This window comes from Mytilus galloprovincialis, chromosome 9 (genome assembly GCF_965363235.1).
Source record: "Mytilus galloprovincialis chromosome 9, xbMytGall1.hap1.1, whole genome shotgun sequence".
In the NCBI taxonomy this organism is placed as follows: domain Eukaryota; kingdom Metazoa; phylum Mollusca; class Bivalvia; order Mytilida; family Mytilidae; genus Mytilus; species Mytilus galloprovincialis.
In genome coordinates, this window is record NC_134846.1 from 74,408,604 (window position 1) to 74,422,686 (window position 14,083).

At 30.0% G+C, this 14,083-nt stretch overlaps 1 protein-coding gene across 1 annotated transcript; it reads left to right on the plus strand.

Annotated features, from left to right (window-relative positions):
• The first annotated feature begins 162 nt into the window (after positions 1-162).
• On the plus strand, positions 163-12,206 carry LOC143045925 (palmitoyltransferase ZDHHC6-like). The gene is made up of 8 exons (XM_076218770.1): positions 163-579; positions 5,573-5,664; positions 6,192-6,348; positions 7,133-7,315; positions 8,704-8,862; positions 9,479-9,666; positions 10,793-10,842; positions 11,244-12,206. The coding sequence occupies exons 1-8, from the start codon at positions 334-336 to the stop codon at positions 11,357-11,359; spliced, it is 1,191 nt and encodes a 396-aa protein (XP_076074885.1). The 5' UTR covers positions 163-333; the 3' UTR covers positions 11,360-12,206.
• Positions 12,207-14,083: the final 1,877 nt, after the last annotated feature.

A 14,083-nucleotide genomic window follows, 5' to 3' on the forward strand; every position in this document is an offset into this window, starting at 1 on the left:
AGAATTTACTTGGATATATTGTATATATCATCAATTTGAATATATTCTATTATACTCAAAATTTAATTATATATTTTTTTAAATAGTTCGTTTCTCTTTAAAGGGATTTTGTATTGCTTTGATTTACATTTGAGATCTGATTTGGTAGCTGGGTTTTAGATTAAGAAAATTAACACGAGAAATTCGAAATCTCGCACTGGTTCCGGTTTGCAACAAAACAAGTCAAAACACAAAAAACATGACAATATGTAATTTAGACCAGTAATATGATTGAAAAAGTTAATTTTAGTCCAACACATTAAAAGTTATAGATTAAAAACATATAAAGAGGTCATGGCGACGAAAAGGATAGAAATTAACCCAATGCAACTTTTGCACTGGGGTCCAATAATAGCTTTATCAGTTATTTTCCTGATATCAGCAGCCTCTGTGAGAAACACTTTGATGTGGTGGCCAATTTTTACACTAGGAGGAGTGATAAATTTGATGATATTTTTACTCTGGAACGTTTTGACGCTGTATAACTATCTTTTAGCAGCATTCAAAGGACCAGGATTTGTTCCTTTAGGATGGGAACCAGTAAGTTTAATTGAATTTACCATACTAAAATATATGTAAGGTATAATAATAACAGTTATTTCCCTTTGCTTATATTTTTCTTTTAAGAAGGGTTACCTTTACCATTTTTATACGACCACAAAAATCGAAAAATTTTTGGTGGTATATTGGTATCACGTTGGCGTCGTCTTCTGGCGGCATCCGAAAACTTTTGGTTTTCGCACTATAACTTTAGTATAAGTGAATAGAAATCCATGAAATTTAAACACAAGGTTTATGACAATAAAAGGAAGGTTGGGATTGATTTTGGAAGTTTTGGTCCCAACAGTTTGGGAATTAGGGGCCAACAAGGGCCCAGATAAGCATTTTCTTGGTTTTCGCACTATAACTTTAGTTCAAGTACATGTAAATAGAAATCTATGAAATTTTGACACAAGGTTAATGACCACAAAAGGAAGGTTGGGATTGATTTTGGGAGTTTTTGTCCCAACAGTTTAGGAATTAGGAGCCAAAAAAGGGCCCAAATAAGCATTATTCTTCGTTTTCGCACAATAACTTTAGTATAAGTAAATAGAAATCAATGAAATTTAAACACAAGGTTTATGAACACAAAAGGAAGGTTGGGATTGATTTTGGGAGTTGAGGTCCCAACAGTTAAGTATTAGTTTGATTTTAACAAAAATTGAATTCTTGGGGTTCTTTGATATGCTGAATCTAAACATGTACTTAGATTTTATATTATGGGCCCAGTTTTCAAGTTGGTCCAAATCGTGTTCCAAAATTAAACTTTATTTGAATTCAACAAAAATTGAATCCTTGGGTTTTTTTTATATGCTGAATCTAAACATGTACTTATAATTTTTATTATGGGCCCAGTTTTCAAGTTGGTCCAAAATTAAACTTGTTTGATATCAACAAAAATTGAATCCTTGGGGTTCTTTGATAAGCTGAATCTAAACCTGTATTTAGATTTTTGATTATAGGCCCAGTTTTCAAGTTGGTCCAAATTGCGGTCCAAAATTAAACTTTGTTTGATTTCAACAAAAATTATTTATATGGGGGTTCTTTGATATATGCTTAATCTAACCATGTATTTAGATTTTGATGTTTGGGCCCGGTTATCAGATTGGTCCACATTGAGGTCTAAAGGGTCTAAAATTGAACTTTATTTGATTTCATCAAAAATTGAATTCTTAAGGTTCTTTGATATGGGCTATTTAAAAAAAAAATGATGCCTCCCCCTCAAGCCTTTGTCAGTCTCTTGTGTGATATTATATATGTGATGTTTTTATGTCAGATAATTAGTTCTGATAATTTAGTTCTTACAACCAAAGATGGTAGCAGTATGTGCTATCTATAAAAAATAATGTCCAAAAATGTACCTCAAAATGTCAGGAGTGTAACGCTTTTAGTGTGACAGTTAAAAGAAAGCATGTGCATTCATTGATATAAAATAAATAATGGCAGATACACTACCAAACAATATTTTTCCTCAAACTATTATATCTTGACTATGATTTCTTGTTTAAATCTTCCACCTATTTACATTTTTACGAACAGGATTAGGAAAGTCAAATAAGTTTGTGAAAAAAATAAAATGTTAAATCAATATGCTGCCAGAAAATAGCTTTGTAGGTGAAATTACATGTTTCTGCACATCTTGCATGGTTTATATATTTTGTTTCGTATCATAGCTTGGCACAGGTGCATTCATATGACCCTGAAGTTCCGTTGCTGGAATACTATGGTTACAATAAGTAGACTACCCAAGTTTGTCAGGAGTGTAACAATTGGGTTGAGATGTTATTTTTTTTTTTAGAAACAATGTTGTCATAGTTGTTGTTTTTTCTTGAATTTCAGTGAACATTACCTGTTGAAGTTCATGAGAAACAAGCATTACCATTAATATGGTCTTCGTTGCTTTTATATGCTCAATACGTCTATGTCAGGAGTGTAACACAAACAAATGTTTTATTTTAATGTTAATTGCAAAGGGAAGTTATTAGAAGAAAAACAAGCTGATAACTATTTAAAAATGACATAACTACACATCAGCTTTCACAGAAGACAAGTCTACATTATTTCTATTGAAATTTTTGAACTAAAATTGCAATTGAACTAGCTTCATGTAGTTTAAATGTGTTACAGTCCTTACGTACAAGTAATGAGCATACACAAGCAATGAAGATAATAGTAATGGCATGTTTGTTACTGATGATCTGCAACAGGTTGTGTTCACACTCAAATTAAAAAAAAGAAAAACAGCAATAACAACATTGTTTCTATAAAAAATTACATGAATGTCGAACTAAAAGCGTTACACTCCTGACATTTTTGGGTACATTTTTTGACAGTATTTTTTATACAGAGCACATACTATTACCATCTTTGGTAGTAAGAACCAACTTATCATAATACATTATCTGACATTGTAACAGCATATATTATAGTATCAAACAAGCGACTCACCAAGGTTTAAAGGATAGTCGTCTTTTTTTTTAAATAGACCATCAGCAAAATTGGTCAATATGTAAGAAATATATAATAATTTCAAACCGGTTCTTAATGTGCTCTAACATTATATGTCTAATATAAAGACTCTACATGATTTAAGGTCAGTTTTAGGTTAAATATGGTAGAAATAAATTCTTGTCAGGATTGTAACATTTGTTACACTCCTGATATTGAGTTTCTGATGTAGCTTATCTAAAACAAAATTCAACATAATTCCTTATAACAATAATTGTAACATCTTTACAATGTAATATAAAAGTCAGAGAATAGTCAATCTGTCTTGCAAAGTATTTTTTCTTGACACTCTGTATCTAAGATTCTTAAAAAATTGAAGTGTTACACACGTTAAGCAAGTAAAAAGTTTGCTTTTCGCTAAAAAAATTTAAAAATGTGCAATCAAGTGACTAAAAGGTTTAATTTTTTGTGAGATTGTATATTTAAAATTGATATCACTACTTATTTTCTATACATTTCTTTTAAAAGTCTTATAGTTACTGAAAAAAATATGTCAGGAGTGTAACAAAAGGATAAAAAACATGTTTATATTTTTTTAAATGAAGAAAGCTTAAAATTGACTGAAGCAAATGGTGTGAAATTTTCAGAGGATGTAATGAGATCATATAGGTTTGATTTCTTGTAATTTTTATATAAAGTTTAAGCTTTTGCAAAGAGATTTGAAAACTTTTGTTAGTATAAATATTAAAGAATACACTAAAAATTGGTGAAATTTAAGAATTTAAAAAAAAATCCCTGTATAGTAGGGGAAAAAATGGCAGGAAATTCATCTATTACCTTTAATGCATCAAAAAAAAAAATACAGTAATATATTTATACTTAATAATGTTTGTAGGTTGATGATAGTATGTTGTAGTTTCCTTTAAAAATTTGATAAATTTTTGCGAGAAAAATGTTGTTAAATTTTTTGTTTTTATTTTTTTGCATTAACCCATGGTAGTTTTGTCAACTTGAATGTCTCTGGATTAAAGTAGAATGATAGAAAATAGATTTACAATTACTTTGTTTTTATCATGTTTGTCACACTTTGGCATCATTTTTTTTTAAATAGCCCATATGCCAATGTATGCTGAATCTAACCATGTATTTAGATTTTGGATATTGGACCATAATAGGTAATGTCCAATTTAAAATTTAAAGTTTTTAAGTTTAAGTTCTTAGACCACATTCATTATGTGTCAGAAACCTGTGTTGTGTCAACTATTTAATCACAATCCAAATTCAGAGCTGTATCAAGCTTGAATGTTGTGTCCATACTTGCCCCAATGTTCAGGGTTCGAACTCTGCGGTCGTATAAAGCTGCACCCTGTGAAGCATCTGGTTATTATATACAATGTAAATCACATCACTTCTATGTATCTTCCTATTTTATTAGATTCAATATATATAACTGTTTTATATTTCATGTTTTAAAATCTTTTTATATAAATGTTATACATATCAACTCAAAGACCAATTGTCCAATTTTCAGTTACTGATACTTGTAATTGATATGACTACATATCTATCTTTTTATTGTATTCAGATGCAGTTCAATGATATCTGAATGTTTGTGATGTTTCATAAAAACTCTGAAATACCACCCAATTACAAAATCTTCATCTTAAGTCAATTTGTAAAATTTTTCTCAAGGAAGCAGCTTACAGCAAAATAGACATACTGTTATATAACATAGTCAAAAGGAGACAAGTCATGTTTTTTGTTGTTGACTGTTAAATCGAGACAAAATCAACACAGATAATGCAGTTAATGGTTATTTTTTTTCGTCTATTGAAAACTAAATTTTTAAGCAAGCTGGTATTTTAGGTTATTCAAAAACCATGTCTTTTAGCATTGAGTAATACTGTTCATGCACATACATCAATTATGAAGCAGCATAAATTTATCATTGTCTGTGTGAAAAAAGTGACAATTGTTATAGTTATTCATAAGTGTACATAAGTTGGTCTGTCTGGTAATGTAATATACACTAATTACAAAAGATACCAGAGGGACAATCAAACTCATCAATAGAAAATAAGCTGACAATGCCATGGCTAAAAATGAAAAAGACAAACAGACAAACAATAGTACACATGACACAACATAGAAAACTAAAGAATAAGCAACACAAACCCCACCAAAAACTAGGGGTGATCTCAGGTGCTCCGTAAGGGTAAGCAGATCCTGCTCCACATGTGGCACCTGACGTGTTTCTCATGTTATAACAAATCTGGTAAATAGTCTTAATTCAGTAGGTCACATTCATGAAAGGGAAGAGGATTGTAGTTACGATGTAAGGAACATATCCGATATCATTTGTGAAACGGTTATTCATTAATGGTCAACCAACTCGTGATGGCGTCCGTAAAATTTACGAAGGGATGAGCTACCTTACAACTGTCAAACCAGTACAACCAATTAAATTCATGTATTTTTCAAAGTCTAATTATCAACAACTTTTATATTTATGTTTTTATATAAACAAAAAACTTTTTATTTGCAGGAAGATGAAGAAGATAAACAATATTTACAATATTGTAATCTGTGTGAAGGATACAAATCTCCCAGATCACATCACTGCAGGAAATGTGACAGGTAAAAATAAACAGATAAAGGTCATGAAGGTCAAATTACAGCAAATGTAAATGAGTTTTGAAAGTCAACAAACTTTTTAAACAAATTATTTCATAAAAATAATAAAAGTACAAACGATTAAAAAAGAGTAATATAGAAATGAGCAAATATTGGTCTTTTAAACTTATTTATGTAATATTTCCATTTTTATTTAAACATTCTACCTTTACACTATAATAACAAAAAGAGTCCAGGAACTGTCTGAATGTTAGTTATGGAACAGTAGCTCTTATGGTCCTTATGATATCTTTTGACAATTTATGAACTATATTTCCACAGCTACTTGAATAGTTAAGCAAAAAGTACTATGGATTGTTGAAGCAAATCAGTTAATATATTTACATATAACTGTTTTTAACACAAAACAGTTACAATAGTTTTTTTTCCATAATGACAGAAATGTTAGTATAATTTTAGTGAAAGTACTTTGTATGTAATGTGATAATGATAAATAGACTATGTCATAGGTACTACTTTATGTGTTTCAGGTGTGTAATAAAGATGGACCATCACTGTCCATGGATAAACACTTGCTGTGGACATTTTAACCATGGTAATTTTACATGGTTCTTGTTTTTTGCACCAATTGGCTGTGTTCATGCTCTATTTATTTTGATTCCATCTACATATAGGGCAATTAATTGGGTAAGTGTATAAAGAATCTTTTAAGAAAGAAGCCGTGTATTAACATAAACTGATGATAGACATCAATGCATATTCTGTTATGGTGCAAAATTGGAATGAAATAATAGTTATCCTATGATAGAGATGATAAAGAAGTCCCTGTCACTAGCTTACACTTGCAGTTAGATTTTGAAACTTTGAATCAAATACATAATAGGTTAAAATATAAAAAAATGTGAATTCTTTACATTTTTTGAACAAGTGCACATGGCAGATTTATTAATGTCACCTGTGAGTTAACCTCAGTTTGAGAGTTCAATGCGTTTAAAAAAAAATCAGTATTGCAACAGTCTAAAAGTGAAAACAAGATGTTATAAACTTCAAGCATCTGAAGCACTTTTCTGGATTTACCTTCATCAGGAATGCTCAAATTCGAAATTTGAAAGCCATGGATGTATAAGAACCTAAACAGTTGAAGAGCTTTATTACCATAAAATTATAAATGACTCGTCAAACTTTTATTAACCATATTTTACAGCAATATACAATTTGCTATTTATTATTTGATTGTATCAAAATCTTAAATATCTAAATTATTTGTCATGACCTACTGGATTTGAAATAATAACATTGTTCAGTGTAATGTAGGCTTTAGAAGAGCTAACTATGGGAATATCCACTCCAATAAACATGCAGTGATAAGGAAATTTATCATATGTTGTTGTTGGCTGCAAAACTTTTTTTCCAACCCTTTCTTGCTATTTTAATTAAAAGTGTTATGTATAAGTTTGAATTATTTTTTCAGCAATATTATTTCTACTATACAAGAGAACCTGTAGTATATCTTGGACTTTTTGGATTTATTGGTACTATGTTTGCTATAGGTTTAGCAGTAGGTGTAACTCTAGCTGTAGGAATGTTGTATGTCATACAGATGAGAAGTATAATCAAAAATGAAACGGGTATAGAATCTTGGATCATAGAAAAAGTAAGTACATTACACTGAGTTGGTAATCAGAAGTATCCAAAAGTGTTTAATCTTTAACAAATGTCCTGTAAATGTTTATACCTTTAGTCCAACAAGTTTTTTAGAATGCTGTATTTAATAATGAAAGCTAAATGTTAAACTTGTTTTGAAAATTTTCCCCGATATTTGATAATATATGAATGTTTGTTAAAGAATAAAATAGATGCAGAATATATGCTGGTTTTGCTACAATTGCATCCTGAAAAATCTTTATCAAATTAAGTTGACAACTGTAGATTGATTAATAAAAAGGAATCTTAGCTTATAGTGACAACATAATATTGTAAAAATATGAACTACCGATCATCAGTATGAAGAAGGAAGAAAAGTAGCATAAATAATTTGGTCCATTGAACATAGAAAATGATAGTGCGGACAGGGCATCTGTGTACTAGGGACACATTTTTGTTTTTTTATCATTCAGAATTCAATATTGAAGCATATTTTGTGAACTCAGTAACAACAGGTAATGAAATCACACTGGGATGTTATGATAGTGATTTATTCTTCAATATGAAAAAAATGAGATAAAATAATTGCTTTTATTACAATCAGTCTGTTACAACATTTGAAATTATCACAATATGCTTTTCCAGAATTGCAAGTTGATGCAGTTTCCAATACAAATTGAAATCATTTAAGTAACCAATCAGAAAATTAGAATCTGAAACAGTGTTGTAAAAATATGATTATGTTTGGATACATTTTTATAGTCTCAATTTTCAAGATTTTGAATAATGACGAATGATTTGCATTGATGTAATGATTAATCTGCATTTTTATAGCATTTTGATTGTATTTTCTTTTTGTGGTTTAAAATTGATGGGTAAACATGTTCATCTCATTATCTCATTTAATCTAATAGGTCTCAAAATGATAAAATTCGGATGTTCTTATTACCAAAAATCACAATGAAAATGAAAAAGAGGACAAAACATTAATACATTTGTTTCTGTATGATATATTCATGAATCAGAAAGTATGGTTTCCAATAAGACAACCATCCAGCAAAGACTAAAATTATGGATGTTAACAACTACAGGTGTCTGTATGGCCTTCAACAATGAATAAAACTATTACTGCATAGTAAGCTAAACAGTTCCTGGATGATAAAGAGTGTCCACTTGTGTATGATGCTGCAAAAGCCATTTCATATACACTTTATTATTTATTTATAAAGATGTTTTCTGCTAAAGTTGATCAAGCCTGTACATACATGACTGACATAGATATCATCACAGATGCTTGATGCAGAAGGATTGCAAACGATTGTATTTCATATACATTTTACTTGTATTTGCTGCCTAGTAAAAACAAATGAAAATATGTTTGAATGGTTTTAATTTTAGGCATTAGATCGAGATAGAGATGATGATGAAGAATTTATGTACCCGTATAACTTAGGCTGGAAAGCTAATCTAGCTGAGGTATTTACATGGACAGGGTATCCTAAATCTGATGGTGTTGTCTGGAATGTCAGGGATGAATGTAATCAATTTACACTTACTGTAAGTACCAACATTGGAAGAGATTTAATGAATTTATTACAACTAATAATCTGGAATGGTTTGTCATACATGTGATAAGTTTAGCAGATGAAAAACCCCTAGTTTAAAGCATTTAGAAAAAGCCTGTGCCAAGTTAGAGAGAGTATGATGGTCAGTCACCTGTTGTATAGTCAATGAATGTTTAAAAAGAGTTTTCCAAACATTGGTGTTACTGAATTATTTTGAGCCTAGAACTTTGACTGTCAATAATACACTTTAAAACTGACAGTAACAATTGCAAAGACGTTTCATACCATTACTTTACTCTGGTAAGCATAGGCATTCCTAAAGTTTATTTCATTTCCCAATGAATTGCATCATCTCTATGATTGTATGTGATCTCTGTGACTATGTAAAAGCAGTGTATAGCTGGGCTGAAAGCTGAAAGAAAGGCTTAATTTTACTCACATAATTTCATGATTATAGTATAAATGTGATTATTTGAATCGAATGGTTAATTTTGTAATTATATTAAGTTGTAAAAGCATTAAACGTACACACAATTCTAGTTCGGCTTCAGTCAGTGCTTTTACTTTCCATTAAATTTGCTATCATATTTGTTTTTAATATTTAACAGATTGAGCAGATACAACAGAAAGCTCAAAAAAGAGATAGGACCTTTGAGTATAGTATAATAGAAGACTATTCTGGTGCCTGGTTTCCCATTACTAAAGGGTGTAGGGTATGCATTAGGTTTCCATGTACAGATGAACCTAGGATACCAGTAACAAAGGGAGATAAAGTCTTAGTTACTAGGTGGAAAAGGTAATAAAATCACACAAAAAACCTGTAAATGACTATTCTTAAGGTCACTCATCATCTTTGCAGTTTATTAGATCTGTCACTGGGATTGCAAACATATACAAAAGTAACAAATGGTAACTTTCTAAAATAAACTGCAGAGAGCATTTGTACATATAGTCGCCGTCAGCTGAAATTCGTAGCGGTTATCGGTAAAAATCATCTTAACTATCAATCGCGTTCACTCGAGATCTAGTTTTTCACATTCCATTTATAAATCGCAAAAAGAAAAACCACTACTGACCTACCTTTTAAGTGATCACACTGTAATAATCCTGACCTTCACATTTTCCAGAATATTTTCCATTGTAATTCCGCCATCTTCGTTTCTATGAGGATCATTTGTTTACATACGACATTCGTCACTGTATGCAGTTCCCTGAAATGTTCCTTTCATTGATGTGATAAGGTTTCCCGCGCTTTATGCAAATTTTATGAAATTGAACTCCACGGAAACACTTCCGGTAAAAACAATGGCTGATTCCACCATTCAAAACCGTCTATGAAAAAGTGAAGGTCAGGATTATTACAGTGCGATCACTTAAAAGGTAGGTCAGTAGTGGTTTTTCTTTTTGCGATTTATGAATGGAATGTGAAAAACTATATCTCGAGTGAACGCGATTGATAGTTTAGATTATTTTTACCGATAACCGCTACGAATTTCAGCTGACGGCGACTATAGTGAACTATATGTCCAAGAACATATTCCATCAAAGAAATGTAATTTAATAGCAACCTTTGAGACTTGTCAATGTATGTGTATATCAATAATTTGACTATTTCCTCTTCATAATAAAATGAAGAGATGTGGTAGGATTCACAAGAGACATCTATCCAGCAGTGACCAAATGACTTAAACATGTTAAAGGTTAGCAACTTTCTTAGAGCCATGTTTGGTTGTTTGCATTTCATAATTGTCTCTTTAAAGATTTGATAATATTTGGCAAACATTAAATGGTTACTATCCTTAGAAAAGCAGTACAATTTTATTTTTGCTGAAAGTTTTTAGCAGATATGCAGGTATATTCCTTGTTGTTTCGGGTAAAACTTTATTTTTTCATAAATTAATCTCTAATTCATTTATTTGTAGACATTGGTTATATGGAACAAGATTAAAAAGAGAAGGTGAAATTAAAGAAGGTAAGATTACACATATTGTTGATAGAACAAATATATATAAATCTGTTATGGGTGTCAATTACATAAAATAGTGATTTTGATGGTAAATGAACCAGCTGCAGCTGCATTTTTGAATTGTAGATACAAAGCGCACAGTGTGACACTCAAACAAATCTGCAAGTTAGCCACCTTGACCTAACAAAACTCATCATTTAAAATCAAAATCACCTTTTCACATTATTTTACCGATTACAAGTAAGGTTTAAATATGTGATATAATATGAAGTAAAATAGTATATGTAACCTTCAACCCTTATATCGATATTATATCAAGTCAATAAAGAACAAGCTACAAATTACATGAACAAATTTTGCATGTGATTTATTTCCCGTATTAATTGGATATTTTGTATAAATTACAGGTAGTACAAAGAAGAGATACAGAGGATGGTTTCCTAGACGATGTGCAGTAGAAGTTATATGTGATGATCAAAACCATGCAGGGGAAGATATTAATGAAAACAAGAAAGACAAATAATGAACGAAAGGATAAGGAGCATTTAAATCATTTAGCATTAAACTGTAGAAACCATTTACTGTTAATGAATACTAGTCATTGAGAGGGGTTGGTCTATATTTCTCAAACTATACTCTAGAAGATGTTATTACAAGGGATTGGGATTTTCTCAATGAAATGTTATGCTAACTGATCTCACTAATACTTGCACTGTCGATAATTGATATTACTAAAATTTGTAAAATTTTATAGTTTCTTTTAGGAAATCATCTGGTGAATGTTCTATTTGGTGATTTTTGTAATTGAAAAGGGTTGGTCTATATTTCTCAAACTATACTCTAGAAGATGTTATAACAAGGGATGAGGATTTTCTCAATGAAATATTGTATTTATTGATCTCACTAATACTTGCACTGTCGATAATTGATATTCATAAAAAATTTGTAAAATTTTATAGTTTCTTATAGGAAATCATTCTGGTGAATGTTCTTTTTGGTGATTTTTATAATCTATCTTGAATCAGTGCACCTTAGAAATAATTTGATACTTTCATAATAATTAGTTGAGTATATTAAATCAACTTTACTCACAATAGATCAAAATCCAGATTTGTCTTCCTTCTACATACAGATTAAGTATAGAATCAAAGGTCTTCTGTTTTCTCATCTAATTACAATTGCAAAATCAGGCTTCCAAGAATTATATCAAATGGTGTTTTTCTAACAAAGATAAATTAATCGAAATTGTAATATGTAAGATGAATGCTACAATAAAAGCATTGTTTCTTTGATATTTGATTGTTTTTAAGGTTTTTTGCATATCTGGCACATCTCAGTTTTCCAATTTGTCAGTCACTGAATTTTATCATATTTTTTTTTATAGCTTCAGTCAAATAGACACAAAATATGTAAAGACAAGAGCAATAATATAGAAGAATTGTACATTCAGACTTTTTTTGTAATGTTTTTATAATTGTGAGGGGACAGCCTTTGCAGAAATGAAATCCATGTTAAATTTTGCTAGCATTATTTGTAGGCCACATTTTCTGAAATGGCAATAGATCATCTTTGGTTAAATTTTTGTCCATTGACAAATAAATGCAATAGTAAATAAATGCACATGAAAAATTCAGACTTTGCAGCGATTTAATATTGGAAAAAAAGCAAAGTTTTGTGTATAAAACAGTCTTCCTTTGTGAGTTCTGTTTGTATAAAAAAAAATTAAGATGATTTCATCTCTATTAAAATTAATTGGGATACATACTTTTTACATTAGCTTTTTTTATCATATGGGTTTTTATTTGAATCAAATCTGATTCTTCTTTTTTCTTAAAAGGTTTTTATCAGTAGATTATAAAAATATTTGTCTTTTTAATGTTTGAATGCTAGGAATTATATATCAAGAATCATGATAAAGGACATAGGAAGTGGAATATATTATGAGTAGAATGAGTGTTGAATGAATTGGGAATAAATTAATTGTATTTGATTTATAAATAGAAAAACAGAAGGTTTTTCTATTGAATGCAAGGTATGAGAAGCACTACATATTGCCTTATATTTTTGTTTTTGATTGTTTATTTCTTCTTCATCATTTTATAGTCACATTTGGCATAGAAAAGGATTCCTTTTATGTACGTTATTTTCAAAATTGCCAGTCCTTTTCTTATAACGGACAAAGGGCCAAAATACATGATATTTAAAAATTTATGTATGTATAATTGTATATGTATATCTTTATTTTGTTATTTAATCATATAATTCAATTATGTATTAAAAGCCTTTGAAAGATGACAATAATATTGCCTGCATAACTTTTTACATATCAAATATATATATATAAACTTTTAGGAAATGAATGTTGTAAATGTTGTATCTTCTTATTAAAATTATTTTTGCCTCCACCAAACAAGAGTAAGTTTTAAACAGCAAATCTACATACTAAAAGTATTCCTGTATCTCTTTTGTTACGACTGCAAATTTTTGATATTCTTTAAGAATCTTATATGCAAACTATATCCATGCTTGTTTTAAGTTCTTGTATATGTATGTTGATTTAATGGATTTGTTTCTGTTGACTAATGGCAATTTCAAATAAGATATCTTGACACCATGAATTCCTGGATATGTTTGATTTGATTTGCCTTTTGGACAGGGTTCTCACTAAGGCGAGTTCATGAGTCCTCGACTCATGAAAATCTGTCTGGACTCACCATTTTCAAAACTGGTGAGTCCAAATATGCATCAAGATTGAAATATTTTGAATAACTGAACACACATACATGTATCATTTTACATCAAAAGTTTAAAAGAAATCTGAATTTAATGTCATTTCATTGCTCTATTAGGTTATGGAGACTAAGATGATAAATTTAATTGCAATGAAATATCTTCTTCTTTCACCATGTACACATGTCTTACTATTGGACTCAACATGGTAAAAAATGACGAGTCCCTGGACTCGCCTTCAAAAATCCTTATTGAGAACCATGCTTTTGGATGTAAGACAAACAATAAAAATCAAATACAGTCAAACAATACTGTTTTTCAGTCAGGTCCATTCCATAAAAATGTACGTGAGAGGGTAGGAAGGGACTTTTATATCCCTACAACCAAGAACCACTTTTCAGATAATTTTGCAAAATGGTTATATATGCATACTGAAAAAAAGACCCATGACACTTCCTTCCTTCCCTCCCACACACATTTTAATGGAATAGCCTTTACTTATATTGTAACATTTTAA

Coding starts and splice junctions, on each gene's coding strand:
- LOC143045925 (XM_076218770.1), top strand. CDS start 334: ATGGCGACGAAAAGGATAGAAATTAACCCAATGCAACTTTTGCACTGG. Junction 8,863..9,478: donor GTAATCAATTTACACTTACT/GTAAGTACCAAC, acceptor AATATTTAACAG/ATTGAGCAGATACAACAGAA. Junction 9,667..10,792: donor TTAGTTACTAGGTGGAAAAG/GTAATAAAATCA, acceptor ATTTATTTGTAG/ACATTGGTTATATGGAACAA.